Source organism: Diplotaxodon limnothrissa, linkage group LG18 (assembly GCF_057381915.1).
Source record: "Diplotaxodon limnothrissa isolate DT_005_m linkage group LG18, D_limnothrissa_male_GT1.1, whole genome shotgun sequence".
Classification (NCBI taxonomy): domain Eukaryota; kingdom Metazoa; phylum Chordata; class Actinopteri; order Cichliformes; family Cichlidae; genus Diplotaxodon; species Diplotaxodon limnothrissa.
This window is the reverse complement of record NC_140613.1, coordinates 27,107,911-27,133,134: the sequence shown is the minus strand read 5'-3', so window position 1 is coordinate 27,133,134 and position 25,224 is coordinate 27,107,911. Positions and strand designations below refer to the sequence as shown.

The 25,224-nt window shown below is 42.2% G+C and overlaps 2 protein-coding genes across 2 annotated transcripts; one reads left to right on the top strand and one right to left on the bottom strand.

Moving 5' to 3' along the window:
* Positions 1–4,054: 4,054 nt before the first annotated feature.
* On the bottom strand, positions 4,055–8,485 carry LOC146613843 (uncharacterized). Its single transcript, XM_085378643.1, has 6 exons — positions 7,789–8,485; positions 7,478–7,683; positions 7,064–7,234; positions 6,474–6,626; positions 5,729–5,795; positions 4,055–5,610 (listed from the first exon to the last, which is right to left on the bottom strand). The coding sequence occupies exons 1-6, from the start codon at positions 8,483–8,485 to the stop codon at positions 4,055–4,057; spliced, it is 2,850 nt and encodes a 949-aa protein (XP_085234769.1).
* Positions 8,486–10,882: 2,397 nt separating this feature from the next.
* LOC146613842 (amyloid beta A4 precursor protein-binding family B member 1-interacting protein-like) lies at positions 10,883–24,189 on the top strand. Its single transcript, XM_085378516.1, has 13 exons — positions 10,883–10,912; positions 14,603–14,662; positions 16,028–16,115; positions 16,613–16,824; positions 16,917–16,988; positions 17,092–17,251; positions 17,597–17,718; positions 17,816–17,890; positions 17,976–18,119; positions 20,329–20,439; positions 21,776–21,874; positions 22,136–22,220; positions 24,059–24,189. Exons 1-13 carry the CDS (start codon positions 10,883–10,885, stop codon positions 24,187–24,189), a joined length of 1,389 nt encoding a protein of 462 aa, XP_085234642.1.
* The last annotated feature ends 1,035 nt before the right edge of the window (positions 24,190–25,224 follow it).

The following is a 25,224-nucleotide window of genomic DNA, read 5'->3' as shown; positions in this document are numbered from 1 at the left end:
GCAAACATGTTTTGCATTCAGTCTCCACATCTCAGACTGAAGCATGTAAAGCTCTTGATAAGACTAGTGCATGCAAGAATATAAAGAGCCATATATGCACTCACAAGACAGTTTATTAGTTACACTTTGTTCAAAGGTTGGACTGTTTTTTCCCTGCAGAAGTGCCTCGAATTTCTTTGTGACATAATTTCCACAAGTTGCTGGAAAGATTCCTGAAAAGTTTTGTCCATATTCGCGTGATAGCGTCACACAGTTGCTGCACACTGATGATTCCACCGTATTCCAAAGGTGCTCACTTGCATTGAGTTCTGGGAAATGTCGAGGTGATTTTAAATCATTGTCACTGACAACAACTTTGAGATTTTTTGGAGTTTTGTGCCATGATGTGTTATCATGCTGTAAACACCTGACTATAGTTACACTGTGGTCACTGTGGTATCCCCCACACTATTCCACCACCACCAGCCTGACTCACAGACATCATAGATACAAGGCAGGATGGATCTCTGCTATCATGTTGTGTATGCAAAATTCTGACCCTGCCATCTGAATAATTCAGCAGAAATTGAAACTCATCAGACCAGGCAATGGTTTTCCAGTTTTCCATTGTCCAATGTTGGTGACCTGTGGAAAACTGTTGCCTCAGTTTTCTGTTTTGACCTGATAGGACTGTCATCCAGCGTGGCCCTTTGCTGCTTTAGCTCACCTCCTTCAAGGTTCAATATATATATCCACCAGTGATTTACAACTTCCTTGATATTTTCTCTGTATTGAAACTATTTCTGTAAACCCTGGACATGTTTTGTTGGGGGGGGATTGAAACTAACCGGAAGGTCGCCGGTTCGATCCCTGGGCTCTCTGTCCTGGTCGTTGTGTCCTTGGGCAAGACACTTTACCCTACCGCCTACTGGTGTTGGCCAGAGGGGCCAATGGCGCGATATGGCAGCCTCGCTTCTGTCAGTCTGCCCCAGGGCAGCTGTGGCTACAACTGTAGCTTGCCTCCACCAGTGTGTGAATGTGAGAGTGAATGAATAGTGGCATTGTAAAGCGCTTTGGGTGCCTTGAAAAGCGCTACATAAATCCAATCCATTATTATTAGGAAGTGAGGACTGAGCCTGTCTCCAGCCGGAAACAGGAATGGCACTGTCCATCCCCCCAACGGGTCGCCCCGTCCGACCCCGGAAAAGGTTCTGGGAAGTGCTCTTCCCCCTGCGGACCGTAGTCCACTGTGAGGCACTCATCTCCTCCCGATGAGTCCCGGTTATTCGTTAATAGTTGTCTTGTGTTACTATTTATTTGTGTAGAATTTGTGTCCCTGTGGGCTTTGTTATTATAGGTAAATAAAATGAATTTGTTATCAGATATGTTATTTATAAGTGTATTTTTTTTGTGTGTATGTATAAAATGAAACAAGTATTTAGTTATTTATTAATGGAAAAAATTTAAATCAAGAAAAAACAAAAAAATAAAATGAAACTCCTCAAATAAAAAAATCAATGAAGCGTGTGCTTATGCCGCGACGTTTCGGCCAAGATCTGGCCTTCCTCAGGCGAGAAGCACACAGAAAAACAAAAAAAACGTGAGTTTGTGGTTAGGGTTAGGGGTTATCCCTTACCACCAACCATTCTTACTCTAATGCAGGACACCCTGAGGATAAAGTAAGATAAGATAAGATAAGATAAGATAAGCCCTTATTAGTCCCATATGTGGGAAATTTTTTGTCACAGCAGAAAGTTTAAGCGCAGTAAACGTTAAGATAAACACAATAGAACAGGATAAGATCAAATAGAATAACATACTATACAACAAGAATAAAATACTATATACAATAGAATAAAGCACTATACAAAATAGAATAAAATACTTTGTTATAGTAGGAAAAATTGCACTTGGTAGTATTGCACATCAGGGAGACAGTTACAATTGTGTATGGGATGTGTGTGTGTCTGTCTGCACATGTGTGGTCATCTGCAGTGACCATGTCATGGAGTCTGACAGCAGTTGGAAGGAAAGACCTGCAAAATCTCTCCGTCCCACATCGTGGGTGCCGCAGGCTGCCACTGAAGGAGCTGCTCAGTGCTGTCAGAGTCTCCTGCATGAAGTGGGAGATGTGGTCCAACAGGGATGACAGCTTAGCCATCTTTCTCCTGTCACTCACCACCTCCACCGGGTCCAGAGGAGATCCTAGAACAGAGCTGGCCCTCCAGATCAGCCTGTTCAGTCTCTTCCTGTCCCCAGCAGAGATGCTGTCACCCCAGCAGACCACACCGTAAAAGATGGCTGAGGCCACCACAGAGTCATACACTGCAAATCTCAAATTTTTACCAAGTATATTTGTCTAATTTCTAGTCAAAATATCTCATCACACTTAAAATAAGACACAATCAGCTACAGATACCTGTAGCTATCCGCTATCAATGTAAATGCATTGGATGTTTAGTGGTTGGAGTGGAGGATGTTTGTGCCTGCGGACGTCTACCACCAGCTCCAGCTCCACCAGTCAGTGCTCCCTGTTGTCCCCATCAGTGATAAGGCCTATTATTGCAGAGTCATCAGAGAACTTCTGCAGGAAGCACTGGGTGGAGTTGTGGGAGAAGTCTGCAGTGTAGATGGTGAAGAGGAACGGAGCCAGAACCGTTCCCTGTGGGGCCCCCATACTGCAGACGACCCTGTCCGACACAGCCCTGAGTTCTCACATACTGTGGTCGGTCGGTGAGGTAGTCCAGTATCCATGTTGTGAGCTGATGGTCCACTCCTGTGATCTCTTGGATGTCTAGGGGCCTAAATGTATGAGTTAGTGCCATGTGAGTGGCTGATTAGGTAACAATTAGGTAACAATCCGATATCCCAGTGTTTGTGTTGTGTAACTTTTTGCTGGCTAAAATTAGCTACCATTAGCTATTGCTATTAGCATGTGATGCTGTAAAAGTACATCCCAAAGTGTGCTAAAAAAAAAAAAACCTTTGTTATTAAGAATAAAAACTTTATCTTACTTTAAATGACTTTACTTCATGCCAAACAAAGTTTGCAATAAAGAAAAATCCAGTACAACAAAGGTGATTTTATTGGATTAACAAGAAAACATCAAATATACACTTCATTACAGTTCAGTTAAGATTAAAAGCCACTACATTATTTAAAATATTTAGTTTCAACAAGGCTTAGTGACTTTAAGTCCATAATATGCACAAAGTGGTCATTAAACAAAGCATGCAGTAGATATTCAGACATTTAGAAAATGGCGGCTAACATGAAACACATGCTCTTGAGAAAAACTCCTGAATGAGAATCAGTGCCAGCAGAAAATGCTGTAGTCACTGGCAGGATCTAAAACTCCTTTGGCGTCAACAGAGTAAACTGAATTATATAAATAAAAAACAGACAAATGTGAAATGTGAAAAACTGGAACTAAAAAAAGAAGAACTGGAGAATGAGAAATGATCACGTGAATACAGTTGTTTTGTGCTATCATATGTAGAAAATATTGACACATATTAATAGTTATATTATATAAATATAGCTAATGAATAATGTTACATTTAAATACACTACAGTCTACATTTAGTATTTTTTAAAAGACATTTTCTTTTAAACTCAAACAAAAATCAAGGGATAAATTCAGGTTTGGAAAGCACGGTTAACTCTGACCTAAAATAATAATGAACAAAAAGACTGGCACTGCTCTGACATCTGCGAGTTAAGTAAAAGTCAGTTAGCTTAGCTTAGCACAAAGACTGGGAGTCTAGCTACACAACACTGCATAAGAATCACAAAGTGTTGATTTTTTTAATTGGTTATTTTTTTACATTAAACAAATGTATTAGGTTTAAAGGTGCTCACAGATTACTTGTGGACAATCTTAGAAGCTATTTCCACTAGTTCACAATGTCAGGCTAAGCTAACAAGCTACTGGTTAATGCTTCTCTGTTAAAACAGATGAAAGTGGTGTCAATCTTTCTTTGTAACTCTCTGGAAAGTGAATAAGTCTCCAAAAAGTCAAATCGTTCTTTTGATTTTTGACCATAAGAAGAAACGTCATAGTATCTGGCTTTCATTATGATGCCACCCAGAGTGCAGATACCCCACTTCCTGTTTGATGGCTGATCTGGTTTACTCGTCCACGCACACAGTCTAGTAAAAAGAAAACCGCAGTGCCGTTGTGAACCTGGAAGGACGCTCGCAGACTCACACTGGCCCACTGGCTGCCCTCAGACATCTGGCCAGATACCTGCTGGGCAACAGGGATAGGCCTCGATCCCTCTCCTGAACCCTCTAAATCACTTCGTCTGAGCAGAGTCACCTTGACCAAACTGCAGGAGTGAATGAGTTTGAGATCCAGAGCAACACTGACTGTACCGCTCTCTCTGAATACAAAATCTCGTCTCTGATCTGCGGATCCCTTCGCCAGCAACTCCATTTGGGTCACTTGAGGACTGGTCTGGTGGAAGAACAATGGCTTGTTACGAACTGCTCCAGAGAGAAGGCCGGTGTTAGCCACAGAGGCAGAAAGAGATGAAGAAATGGTAGCGGGAACCCAAACCAAACTGAGAATACTGATACCCGTTTCGTCACCAAAGAAGCGAACGTTGCACTGCGCAGGAGAGAGAATCTCAAAACCCAGTGTGTCTCCCGGGCCAACTTGGGCTGCTCCAGACAGTGCTATTGATGTGTCTCGGTAATGGACACCTGTTTTAAAGGCACGGAGCAGCTCCATGCTGGTTCCATTATGGTTGAGGTATGCCAAAATTTGGAAGCCCTCACTCACGCATGCCTGGCCCATCGAGTACAATGCCTGTTGGAATACAAAGCGCACAGTCCCACTCTCTGCAAACCGGATCCCACGACCATCGTGAGTAAGTCCTACTACATAAGGGTCAGAGGTGGAGGTGGTACGGAAGACTGGGCGATAGTTTGTGTGGTAATGTGCAGAGACCATTGCCTGTGCTGTCATGGCAACCGCACCGGTGTCATGAGAGAGCCAGAGGAGGCTGAGTGGGGCAACGGAGGGGTCGAACAGCTGCAGACCTTCAGTGCTTTGGTTACAGTGGTGGGTGGCACTCCGGAGGAAGAGGGATATGATGTGACCTGGGGCGACCTGTGCTACCCCACTGATGCTAACACCTTGGAGCGATCTACCCTCCTGCTGCTCCACACGAACCCCACTGAGGTCACGACCTTCAGAGCCAGCTGTGTTGTTCATGCGCAGACACACTTGGATGAAGCTGCGGCAACCATGGGTCACTGAGAGATTCTCATCCAGCCATATGAGACCATGCTGTCTCAGAACCAGCTGCCCACTCTCAGTGGACACCACATCATCGCCTCTTCCCTGTATGTGAAGCTGCACACCGAGGAAGGCTTGAGCCAGCATGTGTCCTTTTTCCCCCTGCAGAGTCACATCTCCAGACCAGGACTGAGAGAGGGCACTGTGGCCAGCAGTATGGCCAGAGCAGACAGTGTCTGTGGTAAAAGTGCAAGGAGAGACCACCGTGTCTCCATCACACTCATTGCAGGCTTGACACTCATCCATCTCTGAGTTGAAGAAGTAGCCGCGGCCACACATTCCTGAGTGTGCTTCTCCCTCTCTCATGTCCTGGCATCTGAATCCACCTGGTAAGCACAAATTAAGAAAAGAACAAACAATTCTTCTCAGACATGGATATGTCTAGCAAATGAAGAAGCACTGACATAACAAAAATATTCAAATTTTTAAAGCAATTCAAAGCACCTGGAGTGTTGAGACACTTCTGTTGACCTCCGCACAGATGAGCTATTTCAAGACATTCATCTCTGTCCTGTAACAAACAAATGGAAACTTTCAGTTTGGAAGGTAGGATCAAGAGATGGGTTGCAAAGTAGCATGCAGATACTGCAACAACTCCAGGCAAGCACTGAAAAAGTACTGAACCAAAAGGCCTACTGCTTCTAATATGGTCCACTGGTTAAAAATGTTTTCCTTTGCTTTGACAAACCTTGTGATAAACCTTTTATTGTAAGGCTCATAAACCCTACAATAAAACACTTTTTTCCGCAAGTGCATAAAGTTCTAAATGAATAAACTAAACTTCAGTCAAAAGAAGACTGCCATTTCCAGCTGCCATCATTTATATTCAGATACAAGTGACAACAGATATGGTATGATAAGATAGGACATTTTAAGTATAAAAAGGACCTGGGGTTGATATGGTTTGCAAAGTGGCTTTTAGTGGCAGCAGCAACTTTAGCCAAGCTAAAGCAGCTTAACTAGCCCACTCTGTATGAAATTTGCCAACGTGGATGCACAAAAACACATCAGCATAGCCATCAGTTGATTTTGTCTGATTTAGATAAACTTTCAGCAGCTGTTGCACAGGGATTCCAGACTAAGCTTCACTTGGTGGCCTAACTGATCTGATCTTATGTTACATTTTTGTCAAGCTGATTTGTCACCGCTTTCCTGTATGTGGTTAAAAGACATGCTAACACATGCTAACCTGGCAGATCCTGTCTGCGTGTACTGAACACTGGGCGACCAGGAAGAATCCAGCAGGACAGACGGTGCACTTCTCACAGCGAGGACGGCCACTGCTGTAGCCACAGTACTCATCAGGCCCACAACTGCCACAGGTCAAAAGGGGCCGACCCACCTAATGGCATTAAACACAATGATACTTAGAACCATGGTAGTCAAATATAATATTTTGATATTAGAATGCTTGACATAATGTTCACATAATGCACTCCAGTTAAAGAAATATGTTGATGCTAAAGTTAAAAATTGACAAAAATTTTTTTTAATATTTTATTTTATTTTTTTATATTCAGTGATAACAAGGGATATTTTAAGCATAAAAACAGGAAGGTGAGATTGATATGGGTTGCAAAGTGGCTTGCAAAGGCAGCCACAAGTCTATGCAGGCTACAGCAGCTTAACAAGCCCAAAATTGTCAAGTATGAATAGAAGTACACTCAGATTTGCTTATTTAAGATTCTCCTATAGTGCAATTTATGCTTTATATGACAGTTAGATCTCTTACATCTCATCACTACTGTAAACACGTTTATAATTTAGCTTAAGGCTCACCTCCATCACAGTGGCCTCCATGTCCACTTTGTGCAAAGAGAGAGCCTGCTGTGCTTGGTGAGCTCTAACCTGCCCACTTAAGGTTTCCATGCGACTGTCCAGCTCCCCCTGGAGGTTCTGGAAAGATGTTTGTTTGATGCTGTCCATCAGTATGTTGTACTGAGCCTTTACCTGGAGGAAGAGAGCACTACTTGTATAACACTTTGAAATTGTCTTATTTCTTCACTTTGCTAGGAAATATTGTCCATATCTGATTCATAATGAAACTGATCTGTTTCAGGGAGTTGAGAAAAAGAATATAATTTCAGTGGATTAGGTGCTTTCTATGCACTTTAAAAAAAACCAAACTTAAATACTGCCCCAAGACTATGGGACTACTGATATCTCCCTCATTATCAGTCACAGCAGCCTTACTTGCTCCATCTGCTCATACATCCTCCTCTGCTGGTCAAGTATTTCTCTCTGCTGGTTGACCAATGTTCCTTGCTGCTCACTGAGCAGCCTCTGTAGCTCCTTGACCTCGTTTTGTTGGCCTTTGAGGGCCTCGACGAACCTTTCCTGACTCTTAGACAGCTGCAACTGCAGGACTAGAGCATCCTCTGAGGGAACGTCATTGTTCCCTGTAGTAAACAAAGAAACCTGTTACATAGCAACTGAAGTGATTATCATTTTTAGTTTATTTCTCTTTGAATTTTCTGACCAATCGCTTGCAAACTGATACCCACCTGGTTTCATGTCACATGTCAGCTGAATCCATGCTCCACGTTGCGACCCAAGGTCTGGGAGCTCGTCCAGAAATTGTGCCGCTCTGTCCGTCACATGAACAGGTGACGCGCTTCCTCTCCCGTCGTCTCCTTGCGTGCTGCAGCCGTCTCCAACGCAAAGCTTACCGTTCCTCTGGCGCATCCGGGAGGGCAGTTTACATCCAATGCCTTTGCACTCCCGCGTTGCGCTGTCATCACTCGTGGGGCGATGAGAGACAGTCGTCGGACAGGTGCCCCCGGCGCAGCCAGGGTGGAACACCTCCGCCGTGATGGTCCTCGGGTTCGTCCTCCTGGTGCCATCCGTACCTGCCGCCTGCGTAAAACCTCCGTGCTGAGGCTGGATGACGGTGTACGGTGCTAAGGGCGCGCTCTGTGCTTTGTGCTGACGGAAATGAGCGTCGTGTTGGTAAGTCGGATAGGTTTGTCCTTGCCTGGATTGTGCAGAGTGGTCAAACTGCCGTCGGGACGCGGATGTGTCCGTGCGCCCTTGGCACTGCGCTCCTACGCACGGTCTGCTCCAGTCGTGACCAGGAAAGCAGCGCGGTCCTCGGCATGTGTCCGATACACTCCCCGTGAAGAACAGAGTTGTGACAAAAAGTGAAGATATGAGAGAGATTCCTGCCATGTTGCAATCCTTAAAGGTAAAAATGTAAAACATCCACGTTTTAATGGGGGCCTCTCAGAGCATCAGAGCGTCCTTCAGACTTGTAGATACTGTTTGATCATCTCTTTAAGAAAATATCCATCATATCAGTAACTGCAGGATCAGCAATTGCCAGTAAGAACCGTAAGCAACTGCGCACTCGTGCATCTAGCCTCCATTGCGCACGAATTCAGACCCCTTTGCCCCTTCTGTGGATAGTTCGGTCTAGTCCACATGTGGCGCTCAATGCTTCTAATTGGCACCAGGTTTTGCTCCTAGTCTTAAATTAACCCGTAGCTTTCCCGGACATACCACTCTGCCGAGTCACTCCATTCCTACTCAAGCACCGCATATTTGGACTATCCTTAGGTTATTTTTATTCTCACACTTGGGATGGTCAGTCATAAGCACTTTTACACACATACAGCAGTGACGTGGAGCCTCTAAAAGGAATTTCACGGACTGTTTACAGAATCTTTCACATGTAACTCTTTCTTTCTTCGCCCTTTACGATTGATTTGGATGACAGGATTAACCCTGTGGCTTTTTAACAAGCCCCGTCAGAATGAAAAACTTTAAATGACATCAAAGCTTTGATCTCCTCTTTGGTTCTGGGTAGAGTGCTGACTTCTAAACACAACTCTGGTATATTACAAAGCTGGAGTCAAAACGGCTTCTCCTGTAAAATGTAAACTCTATTACATTTTATTGCCACTCTCATTTCCCTTCTCTGACCCCACATGGCTTTGATTAAAGCTTTAACCCACATTAGAAGCACTTAAATGCTCCCCTCTCTTCTTATTTTCACAGCAAAATGGCATTCGCCCTCTCATCATACACCAAGGAAGCCTGTGTGTAGCTGCACATTACTTTCTTGTAAATCAACCAGAAGAAGAGCTTACAAACAGCCACGATAGATGTCCTGAGCTGGCAATGCAGACATTCTCAAAAGGCTGTACAGAGGGCTTAAAGTGCAATGTGCACACACATATGCACAGTTGCCAGCTAATGTCGGAGGTGCAACACATAAATTAGCAAGTGTGAGACCACATAGGACTCTGAATATGGCGACAAGTCTCAGTAACGCTGAACAAAGGTTCACAGTGATTAAAAGCCAGATGGGGGGGGTCTTCTATTATCTGAAAAGCCTCAGTACAAAAATATTTGTTACAGTTTTTACATTATTAGATTTTACACATTCTATCTGCACATCTGCACAGCAGTGCTTTAAATATTAAACACACTACACTGCATTGTCTACAATCGCACCTCTGCACTAAGTCGTGTGCATTTTATTTGTGATCGTGCAAAAACAAAGCACCAAAGGAGAAAAAAAAGTACACCACATCTTAAAATGACAGACAGATAAAGAAGAGGTGTCATCCTGATGAATCATGTTTATTCTATGCATCTATTCCAGCAGCTCTTTCGCTTTCCTCTGCGCTTTGCTCGCTCACATTTCAAAGTTGTCAAATACGATTTTGTTTGAGGGCTTAAAGCTGTTTGCACCACTCCACTCCACTCTACTCCACTCCACTCCACCACTGTCCATAAACAATCTTTGGTAGAACATCGTGCTGTTGTTCCATTAAGTAAACATTAACATATGGCCGTGCAGCAGGGATTCAGTACATTTAACATTTAATGACAAGAAACAGTTTCATCTTATCAAAACCACTTTGCATCAGGGAAAAGCTGAAACATGCGCACCACTCTCCTAAACTCAAAACAGCATTTTGTTTTATTGTAATCTGCAAGGGTTCTGTGTAGTCTATTGCACTGAATATAATAAATATAAGATCTGTTTTCATTCATATTTCAAAATGTTCTAATCCTTTGTGTGTGTTTTCTAAAAGACCTTTTGTTGTACGACGTTTTCAAATGATTTCCCACCAATCAACCTCGTAAATATTATGTAGACCAAATGTAAAATATAAAAGAAACATCACAGATCAATGTCAGGTATGGTAAACAAGTATAAGTAAACCAAATGTGAGAAAAAACAAGCTAAAATGTTCTCAGACATCTGAGTTTTAAAGGAAACTGGAAGGTTGCTGACATCGCCAGCCCCCATTCAAATAATAAGTATTGTAAATGCAAATTTGTATTGACTAAGTACTACAATAAAAGGGTATATATCAGTAGCACATTCCCACATTAAGGAACTACTGATAGCTCTTACCAGAATAAAGTAGTGAAAACAACTGTGTGGCCCTGCCAGGCCAGAAGTAGAGCTCAGAGCACTACTTAAGCCCTATCTGCTTTACCAGAAAAACTTAGATCTACTTCCTGATTTCAGAGGAAGCTGAGCGAATATCTGTAGCATATCAGGCAGTGCAGACAAAGTCACATGTGCAAGCGCTCACATATAGACTGACCTGTCAGGGTTGCAGCAATGACACTCACTCTGTGATGCTTCCATGTGTCAAAGACAGAGAAAAGGTAAGAATGCTAAAAATGTGTTAATGAAAGATAGAGTTTGTATTTAAGTTGGTTGGAACTTCATAGTAAATCAATACAATAAAAAATATGCTACTACTAAATTCAGAACTACTGTGTTAACAGTTCAGTGCTGTGCTGCAGGATAGCCTTAAATAAAATGAGCATGATTAAATCAGCATTTAAGAGCTGCAGTCTTGCTTTTGCGAGTTTTGGTTGTTTCATGTAGCTGTAAGTCCAGATCAGCTCAGTGATGCTCTTGTTGCTCTGGCTCTCGCTGTATTTTGGGGCTGGTTGTCACACTGCAGCCTGACGTTAAGAGTGATCACACTTTCATGGTGAGCGATGGATAAGAATCGAATCATTTGAAGTATGTAAAGCTTTTGGCTTACTGTGCATACACACATTTCTGCCTTCTGTTGGTTCTTTTAAGAGTTAAATACTTGAATGGCCACATCAGCTTTGCTTAAGACAAACACATGCCCTCTCACAGCAGCCAGTGGACGGTTGTGCAACTAATTAGAAAACAGCAAGAAGCTCTCGACCGCAAGAAGAGAGAAAACATGTTGGTTTACTGTTAGCAGGCAATGCAATGTGATTCCTTTCATGCACGTACATCTCAATAAATCGCTTTTTGTGCTCAGGCTTTGGCACGGCCGCCTGCGTGTCTCTTGGCGTTGCCTCGTTTTTGTTGATGTGTGAGACCACATCGGGAGGCAGAGGCAACACTCTGACATGCCTGATGAGAGCATGGAATTCATAAACAAATGTGGTGTTTGCGATGCTTGCTTTCATGAGCGCAGTCTGCAAATGCACATTTGTTGAAATTAATCGGGAAAAATCAAACGAAAAGGTTACACGAGACAAAGGAGACGGAGGATTGGAATGAGTTTCACATGTGTGACGCAGAAGTCCAGAGGTAAAGTTCTGTAGCGATCCAAAAATTTCACTTTCATGTGGAAGCAATACCTAGTGAGCTACATCTCGCTCCACTCTTCCCCTTTTACCCCGTTTCACTTTAATGGTCTGTTTACTGCTCGGCGTAAACACAGAATGAGACTGAGCAACAGAGATGGCACAGTGGACGCGCATCTGTCGCATGAGAATGCGCAAGTTATGCAGAGACAGTTTATACATGTTTCAAACAACATGTATGACTCAGTGCACACAGGACAGAATCTGCATGTTCTATACTTTAAGCTGCAACTTTAATGTTTGCAATATATTAGGGCCAAGCTAAACAGCCCAACCGATGTCTGCTGTGGTCATCGTTTATTTATATTACTGACCTCGACTTTATTATTCAATGTCCATAATCGCAATTAGGCTTAAAACGTCCTCCCTTAGTTACCCTGCATCAGACCTATGCTGCTGGGGGCTTCCCATGATGCAATTCACTCACCTTGTGTCTTTATATAACACTTTGCATGTAATCATTACTTATTATTAATCTCTGGCAGTCTTCCACTGGTGTGTCTTTTGTCCTGTCTCCCTCCCCTCACCCCCAACCAGTCGAGGCAGATGGCCCCGCCCCTCCCTGAGCCTGGTTCTGCTGGAGGTTTCTTCCTGTTAAAAGGGAGTTTTTCCTTCCCACTTTTGCCAAGCGCTTGCTCATAGGAGGTCTGATTGTTGCCGTTTTCTGTGTATTTTTGTAGCGTTTTTAACTTACAATCTAAAATGCCTTAAGGCGACTCTTGTTGTAATCTGGTGCTATATAAATAAAACTGAAGTGAACTGAATTGCGAATACAGGGAATACATTTGCATCTCATTGTTGAAATAGGTCTTTTAGGCTGGATGAAAGTGATTTAGATTTGAAATAGCCCTGAAGGTACTTCATTCTTCAAGCTTAATACTTCAAAGTATATATATACAAAACATAGAACCTAGAGCCAGTATTGGGAAAAGTAGGGACAAAGTCTTGCTTTTAATTACAAACGTGAAGAAATGTTTCACTTAAAATGACAGCACTCTTTAGATCTATGGGGCACTTTAGCGTCCTTTAGATAACAGTTTTCATTTTTACAGTTTGTAACAACACCTCTTTGGTCCATGCAAATTTTTTCAGCCAGAGCAAGCAGATTACCTTTTTTTTTTTTATGTAAACGTAAAAAACTTTATACAGCTAACAGGATTAATAGTGACTCATTGAGTCAAATCACAGCTAAAATGAGAAAAAATACAGAACTTGAAATCCTCAAATTACTAGAAATGACAAATTAATACTAATAATCTAAATAGTAAAGTTTGCCCACGAGCCCTTAACTTAAAGATGCTGTTTCTGAATAGCCCAGGTGTTCATCTTTTATAACCAGTGTACGGTTCTTAGATGAAAGAGAAAAAAACCCAAAAGATAAAATCCACAGAACAGGACAGGGTGCAAAACTATACGTTAGCATGTTAAGATGGGTAGATCAGATTGCATTTCTAATGTTAAAGACAGTCAGTTGCACAAACAAGAGCAAAATCTAACGATGTACAAAAAAAGAATGGAAACAGTTTCCACCTCACACATTTTGAAATTAGAGCAAAAAAGATAAGAAAAGCTAATAATAGATGCAAACTTGCAGAGCCATTGTATGACTGCAGTGTTACGTGCTTATGTGTCATAGTAAAAGTGCAGAAAAACATGATGTGTGTGAGGATCAGGAAATGGTATCATGCTTATGACCTGCTGAGCTCATAAAATAGCACATACAAAAGAGGCAAGTCGCTTCAAATAAAACGACTATATTAAATCTTACCACCATCCCCACCTCTATATTTGCTGTACGTGCAGCTTTCAGAGTCAGGGTAAGCTGCTGGGCTCCTTTCAAAATAAGTGCATCTACTGGTATTGATAACCACATATTGCAACAGTCTTGCAGAGTTGGCAAGAAGCAGAGGGCTCATTCTTCAGTTTGCTTTTCAAGCCGATCCACATACAAGACCTAAAGCTGGCAAGATGCCGCCCCCATATGGAAAAACCCAGACACTGAATTCCACAGAAAATTTGGTCTGGTGAAAACCTTTGATCTCAATGAAGCCTTTTTGCAGGGCTGATCAATTTAGTGCGAAGAAAACAAAGCATTTGAGTTTTAGCTATCGCTTTTCAATCACAGACTGTACAAAGAGTTACACAGATGGCATCTACAGGAGGTGAAAACTATTTAGCTTATTTAAGAAATGTATCTATGCTGTGCACTCATACTAAAGAGAACACTTAGAAAATGGAAGGTCACAAGCTCCACGTTTGCTGTCCAAGGAATTGAAGCGACTTTGCAGACAGAGCAGCACAGAAACAGCTGCTTCGGCTCTTTGTAAAGTCACCGAGATGACACAGCGGATCATTGCTCTTGAGTGCTCTGTCTAAATAGATGCTGCACTTTGCATTTTGTTTATCCCCTGTTGCCATGGGGATTGTCACATCCAGAACTGTGCATGTGTGCGCATACGCTTACTGGTTGTGTGGGCCCTGCCACAAAAATGTCAGCTGTTATGCCGGACAGCACCCCCCCAGGTTTTCCACAAACAGAACTGACACAAAACAAACACGAAACTGATCGCAAAACGAACTGAAATCGCCCAAAGTTTTCACTTCCTAGTGCCTCCTACAGGGCGGTTCACCATTATCTACTTTATTTTCTGCATCTTGCATTATTCTGTCCCCCTACTGCTCCTAAAAAATCTGAATTCCTCGTTCTACCGTTTGCAGATGGACGACATAGACGCCATGTTCACTCACCTGCTCGGAGAGATGGATCATCTCTCTCAGGTGAGTTTTCTTTTCTTTTTTTTGGTTTTCGATTTGATTTGATTGTGATGCTGTAACTGATGAACATTTAAGGTACATGGTAATCCCTGTAAAAGATTGGAAAATGTGTGAATAGTGCTTCATGTTGACACTGTGCAAGATGCCATTCTTTTGAGACAGGAACAGGTTAATGAAAGTGAATAATCCACTCAGTGTTTTAGTCATAATCTGGGCATTGTCTGATTACAGCCTTTTTGTTTTTGCAAGACGACTGTAATGCTGACATGTGAGGTCATCATCTGTGGATTGGACTGTGGGCAATGGCTGCAGATTTCCTTAAGCACACATAAGCTGCTCATCATAAAACTGCAACTCGCCAAGAAACACATTATACACTCATAACTGATTGAAGCCTGGGTCTGAGACTTGGCGTTAGTGTCAATTTCCAACCCCTGCATGTAAGCTGCAAACGAGCACGGCCCTGAGAATGGAATCAATCTATGTTCAGTATTACATCATGCTTACCAGAAAGGCTCCATTTGTCACTCTGACTTGCATCCTCTTTGGAAAGCCATCACAGTGATAAACACCATTTCAAAGACTATTAGGAGAATTCGCGAGAGAAGCATTTAGAGTTAAGCGTCGACCCCCAGAGACTCTTAGAAACAAAAGGATTTAAATGATTCCACTTATTGCCTTGATTGGGTTGGTTCTCTATGCTTTACTGCCTCGGAGGTAGAAAATCTTTTTTAAAGGAAAGTATAAAAAGGTCTGGTCTAAAGAGGCTTGGAGGTGTCATTTACGGAGCAGCTCCAGTATGACCAAATGTGTTATTAGGCACAGTCAGCAGGGTGGAACAGCCCGCTCGGAGGCATCATTTTGTTTCCAGGTTTTCTGCCCAGGTTGTTTATGAGTGAGCCTGCAGAGACAGAGCATGTTAACAATTAAAATCATACAGTTTGAGTCTGTTTCTTGATAGCAAGTTTTTTAATGGTGGGGACACTGAAATATCAGAGCCATTTCCTTAGTTCGGAAGGCCCAATTATAAATCACTGATTATATGTAATGTTGTGATGAATCGTTCTTTCTTAACAAACACACTTGTGATTTATTGTCCCCTGCAAACACTGAGCGCAATGTGTTTCGTGTTACCGATTTAGCTCGGAGACAGAGCGTGATGAAGTACAGGGAAACAAGTTACCAAGAGACAGCAGTTCAGAGTATTTTGAGGACACAGGGTTTCGATTTAAAGCGCCACCTCAAACTATGAACTGTTGCTTCCCTCCAAGAACACGACCTATGTGATCATACATGTGTTTTTCACGACATGCAACTGTAATTCATGGCTGTGGGGATGGCGGGGGGGCTCTGATGATGTCCCTGCAGAGTCTGAAGACTGAAGGTGACTCACCAGAAGCAGATTCTGCGGCCCAGACAGAAAAAACCTTTTCCATTGGCTTCAACGACCTGAATGGTGAGTAGTCATGCAGATGAAACTGTTTCACAGAAGAAAAGCGTTCCCCCTCAGCCTCCGAGTAGATGCTATGGCATTAATTTGAAAATCCAAGGTGACTTCCTTCTTGAGTTATCACATTAACCAAGCTTTTCGGAAAACTTGACCGATGGCGGGGTCCCATTTTGACCAAGGGGCAAGGTGACTGAGACTTGACGTTGTGGAGAATTTTAACCGATTCATCTGTAGTACCTGATGAGCTTTTTATGGCCGAGGTGCAAAAAAGGCATATCAGCAATTTGAAACAACCAAAAGCAAACTGTGTTTTAGTGGAAGGGGGATACAGGACACTGTACGCTCCTAGTTTCCCAGGATTCCCTGGTATTCCCACTGGAATATGCTGCTCGTTCATTTTTTCTCAATAGATGTACCTTGCCAGTTCAAGTTTTGAACTAATCAGCTTTACGTCCATGATTCTCCAACTCACCCTCTTGAGGTCATAGTTAATCTCCTTACAGAGTCGCTTAATGAACTGGAAGACAATGATCTGGATGCTCTAATGGCTGACCTGGAATCAAAGTCAGCCGCGCAGGAACCCCTTACTTCTGAACCAAACATCGGCGGTACAAACGATCAAACTGCACCACCCGCAACAACTCAGAAACATGAGCCAGCCACTGCCCTTCCTCCTCCACCAGGCACAGATGTATCCTGCAGGAACATGCAAATGGTAAACCAAAGTTTTGCACTGAGAGAAAATATAAAGTCAGAATTTCCTGGACATGGGGCGTCAAAAGAGATTACGTTCTTCTATGTTTCCAGAGAGAACCCCAAACAAAAGCAGAGAAAATAAAACTAGCTCTAGAGAAGCTGAAAGAAGCCAAAATGAGGAAGGTAAGATCAGCAGATTTTCTTTTGTGTGTGTGTGTGTGCGTGTGTGTGTGTCTCATCGAAGCTTGCATTTAATCTTGAGTTAAAGTAACTGTGCCTCTCTCAGTTGATTGTGAAGGTGCTCATGAGTGATGGCAGCTCCAAGACGCTGATGGTGGACGAGAGGCAATCGGTGCGAGAGGTCTTGGACAAACTGTTTGAGAAGACGCACTGTGACTGCAGCACTGCCTGGAGTCTGTGTGAGACCAACCCCGAATTGCTGATTGGTGAGATAAAGACACACACACGTAAACATGATAACAGGTAGTCAAAATAACAGAGGAGTCTTCCTCCCCTCACTCCCAACTGGTTGCAGCAGGTGGCTGCTAAGCCTGGTTCTGCTGGAGGTTCGTTCCTGTTAAAAGGGAGTTTTTCCTTCCCACTGTCGCCAAGTGCTTACTCACAGGGGTATTGTGTAATTGTTGAGGTTTTGTCTGTATTATTCTAGAGTCTCTAATTTGGTGCTATAGAAATAAAACTGAATTCACTTGAATTGAGCACACATTTCCCACTTTCCAAAGTTTTTTTGTGGAGTGTCCTCCCTTAATTTGCTTTTTTGTCCATTATTTCAGAAAGAACCTTTGAGGATCATGAACATTTGGTGGAACCACTGTCTGCTTGGACTCGGTACAGTGAAAACAAAGTCTACTTTTTGCCAAGACCACAAAAGTATGTGATGTTCACAGACCCTCAGGTGAGCAATATGGTAACAGAGCACCTGCTTCTTGGTGAAGTGTGATTATATGTTATAATGCTCAGTCAGTAAACTGTGCTTTTCTCATCTCGTGAAGATATTTTACATGTGGAAAAAGGATAAGGCAGCATTGAATGCGATTAACCAGCAGGCTAAAGATCTCCTTGTCAAGGTCAGTCGCAGTGCCACATTTTTGCATCTCATTGATGGCGCCACGTTTCAGTTTTGCATTTCATGCCATTCCTCTGACGCTGCAGGAGAATTTCGGGGGTTCGACTTTGATCGTTCCCGACCTAGAGGGCACACTTTACCTCAAAGAAGATGGGAAGAAGGTTTGGAAACCGCGCTACTTTGTGCTCAGGGCTTCGGGCATCTACTTTGTGCCCAAAGGAAAAACAAAGGTATAACAAATCAAAGTTTCTATTTGTATTGTTGCTTAAAAGAAAACAGGTTTAGCAACCTGAGTGAACAAAGTCATTTCTACAGCTTACACCAGGCTAGCTGTTTTCTGCTGCTCGGCTTTAGATGAAGCTGATCTCAATGAGGCCTGTCTCAAACCTGAACTGCTGTAAACATTTAAGCTACATGTAGATACTGTGATAGATGCACTGAATTCCAGCACATATAACTTTTTGTTGTATGTATGTTGTGTATATATCTTCCAATTCACTGTCACCAGAGCTGTAGCCTATCCCCAGCTACCATCGGTATCCTGCGACAGGATAGGCCAGTCTGTGACAGGGGGGCCAGCACAGAGAGACAGGCACCAGTTAACCTAACCCCACAGCTCAAAGACACACATCCACACAGATGTTGGATTTGAACCCAGCACTGTTGCTGTGAGGCAACCACCACGCCACCATTGCTTGCTAACAACAACAGTTTGCAAGTTGTTTCATTCCAGTTAGTCCTTCATTATGAAATATAATATGATCAAGATTTACAAAATAGACTTAATTTTTTATTCAGCATGACCCAAAATGATGAACCATGAACTCAGCAGGAGTGTTTACAGAGGTCAAGTCAGGAAGCTGTTTCCGCAGACTTTTTGCAAACACGTCTGTCGCCATCTGGTGGCCTTCAGACAGAATGCAGCTTTTTAGGCACATCATGTTGTAAGCACAAGACCCTTAGTCATAGACGTTTTACTGTTTATTACTAAAATGTAAAAGCCAGTTCAATGAGGAGAGATCCTTGGGGGCTTATTGGCTCAAAGAAGGCGGGCAAGAAGGTGATTGGACTAGAGTAATGATGTCAGTATTGAGATCGACCGTGTGGGAAAGCGGTTGTGAGGTAAAGAACAGAAAAGCAGCGGTAAAGCAGGCAGATAAAGGAGTGTCTTTCTAACTGGAAATAAGAGTCGCTGTAGTGCACGCCTATCGTCTGATTTTGTCTCATGTGAATTTACTAAAAACAAAACCATCTTAGTGATGACGCAGCCCTGCTTTCTTTTCTTTTTTTTAGCAACAGTTCAGGTGCATATTTCAGTTCACTGCTACTGCATGTCATGTACAATGTAGCAAAGTCTTATTTAGATCACTTCTACACACATACAGCAATTGAGTTGACTAACAAACATCATCAGAATCTTGCTAATTTACAGCTTTAGTAAAATGTTTTTCACCTGATTTAGTGCCAGGCAGTTCACTTCCCATTTATTCAGCTTTACAGAAGGACTGCTGATCGTAAATGTGTAAAGCTGAACATGTTGGTCAAAACTGAGTTTTTCCTTCCCACTGTTACCAAGTACTTGCTCATTTTTCCCTGTATTACTGTGGGGTCTTTACCTTGCAATAGAAAGCACCTTGAGGCAACTGTAGTTGAGATTTTGTGCTATATAACTAAACTTGAACTAAATCGAATTGTTAAAGCAAGTATGAGAGCAGCCAATAAACAACAATCCAAGAATATTTTGCCTGCGTGTGAAGTGCATAATGGCATCCATCTGAGCGGTCAAGCATCACAGAGCTGGAAAGACACGAGGAAGAGCTGGAGAAATGAAGATGGACAATTTGAATTGCTGCCTCGCCGACGCTAAAGGGAAACATGTCGTCTTTGTCACTAAAACGGAGAAGACAAACACCGCCCGTCCAGGCTTGACACCAAAAATCGTCCGAGTGAAAGAATTCGCAACACTGTGCGAGGCAGATGTGCAAATCACAGACATATAAGGAATCATTTAAGGAGACATGGATGGAGCAGACGTTTGTGTCTTATGTGTCTACATGAGAATAAGAGCAAAAAGAAGAAGTAAAGTACGGCGCTGTCATCCGTTGGTCATCTACAGTTCCAAGAAGTGAGACTTTGAAGTTTCAGCTGAAGATCAACATCTTTTGACATGTGTGAACATGATGTGTTGAACATTGAAATTAAAGGGAGATTAACAGAGATTAACAGTATAATTTCCATGGTACTGAGCGTGAGTGTGAACTCGTGGATTTGCATCAGAGGCCATCTGCCTTGATTTTAATACCTACCACAAGCGCTGCTAAACAATGAGACAAAATCACAAACATTTTGTTATTTTATAAGGAAGCCAATGTCTGAGCTTTTGTTCTATGTATCTGTCTGCCATAGAGTCATAATATCCTGTTGTTTTCTATATTCCAGTCGTCCACTGATCTCGCCTGCTTTGTCCATTTTGAAAAAATCAACATCTATATGACCAAGAACTACAAACAGAAGTACAGAGCTCCCACCAACTTCTGCTTCATGCTAAAGGTCAGCTCAGCAGCTTGAATCTTAAAGTGGCGATGGCATCAAGAAGCCCTTTATGCAACTTTCCTATTTCTTCACGCTTCTTTCTGATCATAGGCTGATGTTGCAATCACACAACAACAAAACCGCTGTAAACAAGATCAGCTGTTTACTCGGGACCCTTCTTTGTAAAGTCACAGTGTAAGGACACTTGCATACTTATAAGAAAAATTACCTGAGTTACCATTTTTAAGTCTGAGATGCATCCATTCTCATTAGTTCAAGTAGTCTGATCTGTTTTAAGCACTCTGAAGGCTTCCTGAACATACAAGAATAAAACAGACCAGTGACCAGAAGTGCAGAGTGCAACAAGAAGATTGTGGTTTGGTTTTTATCACTTATTTTAATTCAGTTCAGGGGCAGGCCTAAACATGGAGTGGTGCAAAGTGCAGACCTGAGGTAGTACTATTTGAAGGCCATGTAAGTTTATATCTGAGGGCTACTCAGCTGTAGCTTAAGACTCATACTGACTCATATTGTTCTCCATTAACATGTGTTTCAAATATCACACCAACCGAAGTGACCGCAGTTAAATGATACCGGATGCACTCAGCATACAGCTGCACTCCAGCACAACAGATCAAGATGGCTTTTTTCAGATGATGCAGTTAAGTGAGGAAGTGGTACTAGAAAAACAAAACCTCAATTGGTTTCGCCCATACTGACCAGTGGGTGCAACCTAGTTTCCTGTTTTTGGGGTCGTTTCTCAGTGTGTTAAACAGATTCTTCTTAGCTGTAAGAATTTGACCAGACAATCACGTGCACTCTGTAGATGTAGTGTTAGTCACGCGTAAGATTTCCACAATGACAGTGGCAGAGCAATGATTTAACCCTTCAGTGCTTATTCACGGCCCACTCTGTAGTTACAGTTTGGCATGGCCTGCCCTCTGCTGGATGCTTTTGTGGATTACAAATATATATTTTTACAGAAGCACCAAAATCTAGCATTTAATTTAATATAAATGAGACCCACTTCCCTACCTTTGGAAAACAGTGGGACATTTTCTGTGTGTCGCTGAAAGACATCTTGAGTAAATGATGTCAGCGTGATGTCACAGGATTTGTAACTGTGAGCTTAAATGTGCAGGTTTGGAAAGATGTTGGCTTTTCCCAGGTTGCTAAAAGAATTAGACTTATGGGTAACGTAGGATGCAGCGTTTTAGAGCCTTCTGATACCAGAAAGCATACCTGTTGACCATTTCTTTCTCTTTTCTCCCCATCAATGAAGTGGACTGTGATACTAAATGACTGGCCGTCCTCTTTGGCATAAAAGCTTTCTTTGTTGTCACTCTTTTCCCAGCACCCATGCATCCAGAAAGACTCTCCCTACATCAAGTTACTTTGCTGTGATGATGAAAAAACACTGGTGCTTTGGGTCAACTCCATCAGAATAGCCAAGGTCAGATTCAGCCCAACTGTAGCACAGCTCGCTTTGCCATACACAGTGAAATTAAAAACCGTGTTCAAACGGTCCACTCGTTCAGGTTGATGGATGGAGTCTACACCTTTTAGAAACTACTTTTTGGTGTGTCATGTAATTATGTGACTCCAGAAATGTCTGCCACGGCGTGAATGAATGGACAGTGCAAACACAGCCCTCTTTTATACATATAGAAGATATATGTATATATATGTCACTGTGTCCTCTGTGTGTGTTCAGTATGGAACTGCCCTGTATAAAAACTACCAGGCAGCGATGAAGAGAGCTTCTCCTACGAAAACCCTTCAGTCTGCTGCATATAAAGGTAAGTTTCAGTGTCTGTACTAAGATATAACTATGTTAGAATAATGAACATGCTGATCCTCCTTAATGTTACTTGCCCTTAGAATTGCATGCAGATATATTGACATGCAAATTTCCAGAAGTATTATAACAATCTGTGCACTATGAGTGAAAACGGTTCTTTGTGTGCTAAAATAAGGCAACTGGAAATCGTTAAGCTTGTGAAGACATTCATCCTCACATCCTTCTGCAATTTTAAAAACAAAACATGGATAGGCGTTTAAACCCTAGTGGGGGTCGTCCTCTTTGGTGGTAGTCGCTAACCTTCTAATAATCATGTACATCATCACATGAGCCATGGTGTGTAAAATGGCTTGGGTCATTACTATCACATCAGGTTAAGAATGAAACCACGGTGAGACTTTGCCCCACCCTATTGAACTCAGAACCTTCTTGCTGTGAGGCAACAGTGCTAACCACAGTGCCACCGTGCTGCCCAAAGCCCCAAATATTTGCTTATTTTACGTTGAGTGATGAAATTTTAAATTAAAATTGTTTAGCTTAAACTATTTCTCATTGTACAGTTATGAACCCATTCCCATAGTTACTTTTGCTTTACTTTACTCTTGTGTGGCCACAGATCATTAATCTCTTCGTATCCCTCCCGACTGATTTATCTCTAAGTTTCCTTTTTTGGAAATATTCTTGTCACTACTGATGCAGCGAGTTGGTGTTTGCAGCCCATTCATGTTGCACTGGTGGAACAGCTCCTCCAGGATGGCACATCCATGTTTGGCATCACTAGGTTTGTTATGTCTGTCAGTACGGTCTCAAGAGTGTTGGCGAGATACTAGGAGACAGCCTATTACATAAAAAGAGTTGGACAGGGCCAAAGAAGGCCAGCACGACCAGTATCTGCTCCTCTGTGCATAGAGGAACATAAAATGACGTCCAACAGCCTACCGTTTGTGTTTCTGACCAAGCTGTTAGAATCCCACTTTGTGATGGTGTCATGAGGACCCCACATCATTTAGTAGGACCTGTACTCACAGCCCAGGACTGTGCAGCTTGACTGCCAGAAAACACCAGAACTGGCAGGTCCACCACTGGCACTCTGTCGTCTTTACAAATGAAAGCAGGCTCATGTCACAGGCATCAAATAGTCAGATTTTATGCTGCCTTCAACATTATTCAGTGTGCCAGTTTGGCAGTGTCATGTTGAATGACGAATACCACCCTGACTGTTGTGAACTGGGATGAATTTGTCCAGCCTATCATTAGACATTATGTTCATGCTATGAGGACTGGGTTTCTCCTGTTTCCGGGCAGTAGCCAGCCTCATGCAGCCCAAGTGTGTAAGCAGTGCCTGGACGTCGAAGGCGCTGATTGCCCATTGACTGGCCCTCACCTTCACCAGAGTTGAATCCAACTTTGGTGAATCCAACACTGCCAAACAGCGACTTGTCCAGGAGCTCAGTGATATCCTGATCCATGTCTGTGAAGAGATCCAGCAGGACACGATCCGATTTCTGACCAGAAGCCCAGAGGCTGTTGGGACTGGATGCAGCTACACAGGGGCACCAGTTGGATCAGACTGTGATTTCAGTTTTGAACTTTGTTTTTTTATGTGTTTGTGTTTTTTTTAGTTTGTGCTCGATGAATTGAACAATCTAAATCAGCAAAGATTTTCACCCTGAATATTTCATTCATCAAGACTCGATGTGTGTGTTACCTTTTTTATTCATTTTTTGAACAGTTTCTTTGTATCATCTTTGTATTATGTTATTTTTGGCATAAAGTCCTGAATATTTGAATCTGAAACTCAAGACTTCTTAATTTCATTCTTATGTGTCTTTACAGAAAAATCCAGTGGTCACACCCCTGAGGCGGGTCTATCAGCACCCAAAACCGCAAACCATACTGAAGACTACGAATATGAGCCACCACCCGACTTCATCCCTCCTCCCCCTCCAGAACGTACATCCTTTTGAGACTTTGTGTACATCGTGAATTAATCTCAGATAGCCTCGATTTAGCCAGTTTCTCCTAAAATAAGGCTGCAGTTACACATAAACACATAGCAGTGGTAAGATATAAGCGCATGTTTTGAAAGTTATTTATTCACAAATCTATATTTATTTGTGGTTTTTATTTGGGGGCACAAACATACAGTAGACAGCATGTTTACAGTATGCTGCAGATTGTTTCCATCTTTTGAGACAGCTCATTGGCACAAAACTCACAGTGCTGTCATTTGTTTCATTGAGCTGTTTATTACAAAAAAGGCTGTACATAAATTTCAATGAACACATCCTATGTACAAACTGAGAGGAGAAGACAAATATCGCATTCTGCTCCAATGAACATTAAAGTTTCAGATGTTTTTTTGTTTTTCTTTTCATTTCCACAAATGATCATAAGAAAACGCACATCAAAGAAAGGCGCCTTGACCTGTGATGCCCTGAAATGCTAGAGACGTTAAGTGGTAAACATTACAAAGTTTTGCACATCGGTGGTTGTCTCATGATTACTCTATGAAAAAAGTAAGTATAAATAAATCATTTACATAAAACTGCTATCGAATCCTTCCTTAGCAGTCTCACACATAAAAAGAAGCTGAATGCAGAGCTAGAAATACATCAGGTAGAAAAAGTCCTCACAAAACAAAATGACCTCATGATGGAATAAATACAATCAAGAAAGGGATGTAGTGGCGAATCATTCACTGTAATGACGTTTAGATACTTCCATGCTTTATGAATACTGTCAATATGATTGAGTCATATTCTGCCTAAAAACCTTGAAAATGTTCCCTTTCAAAATAAAAGTTGAATGCCCCTATTATTCTAAAGTACACGTGATTATGTTCATATGACTTGTTACAAACATATATTCTGAGACAGGCATTATATTGAATGATATTTGAGAGCGAGTTTGCACCAACAATCACTCCGCCAGAACAGGCATCTCATTTCGTAGGACAAATCGGAACTTTTAAGACCTAAAGATTGAGATTCCTTCCTTCA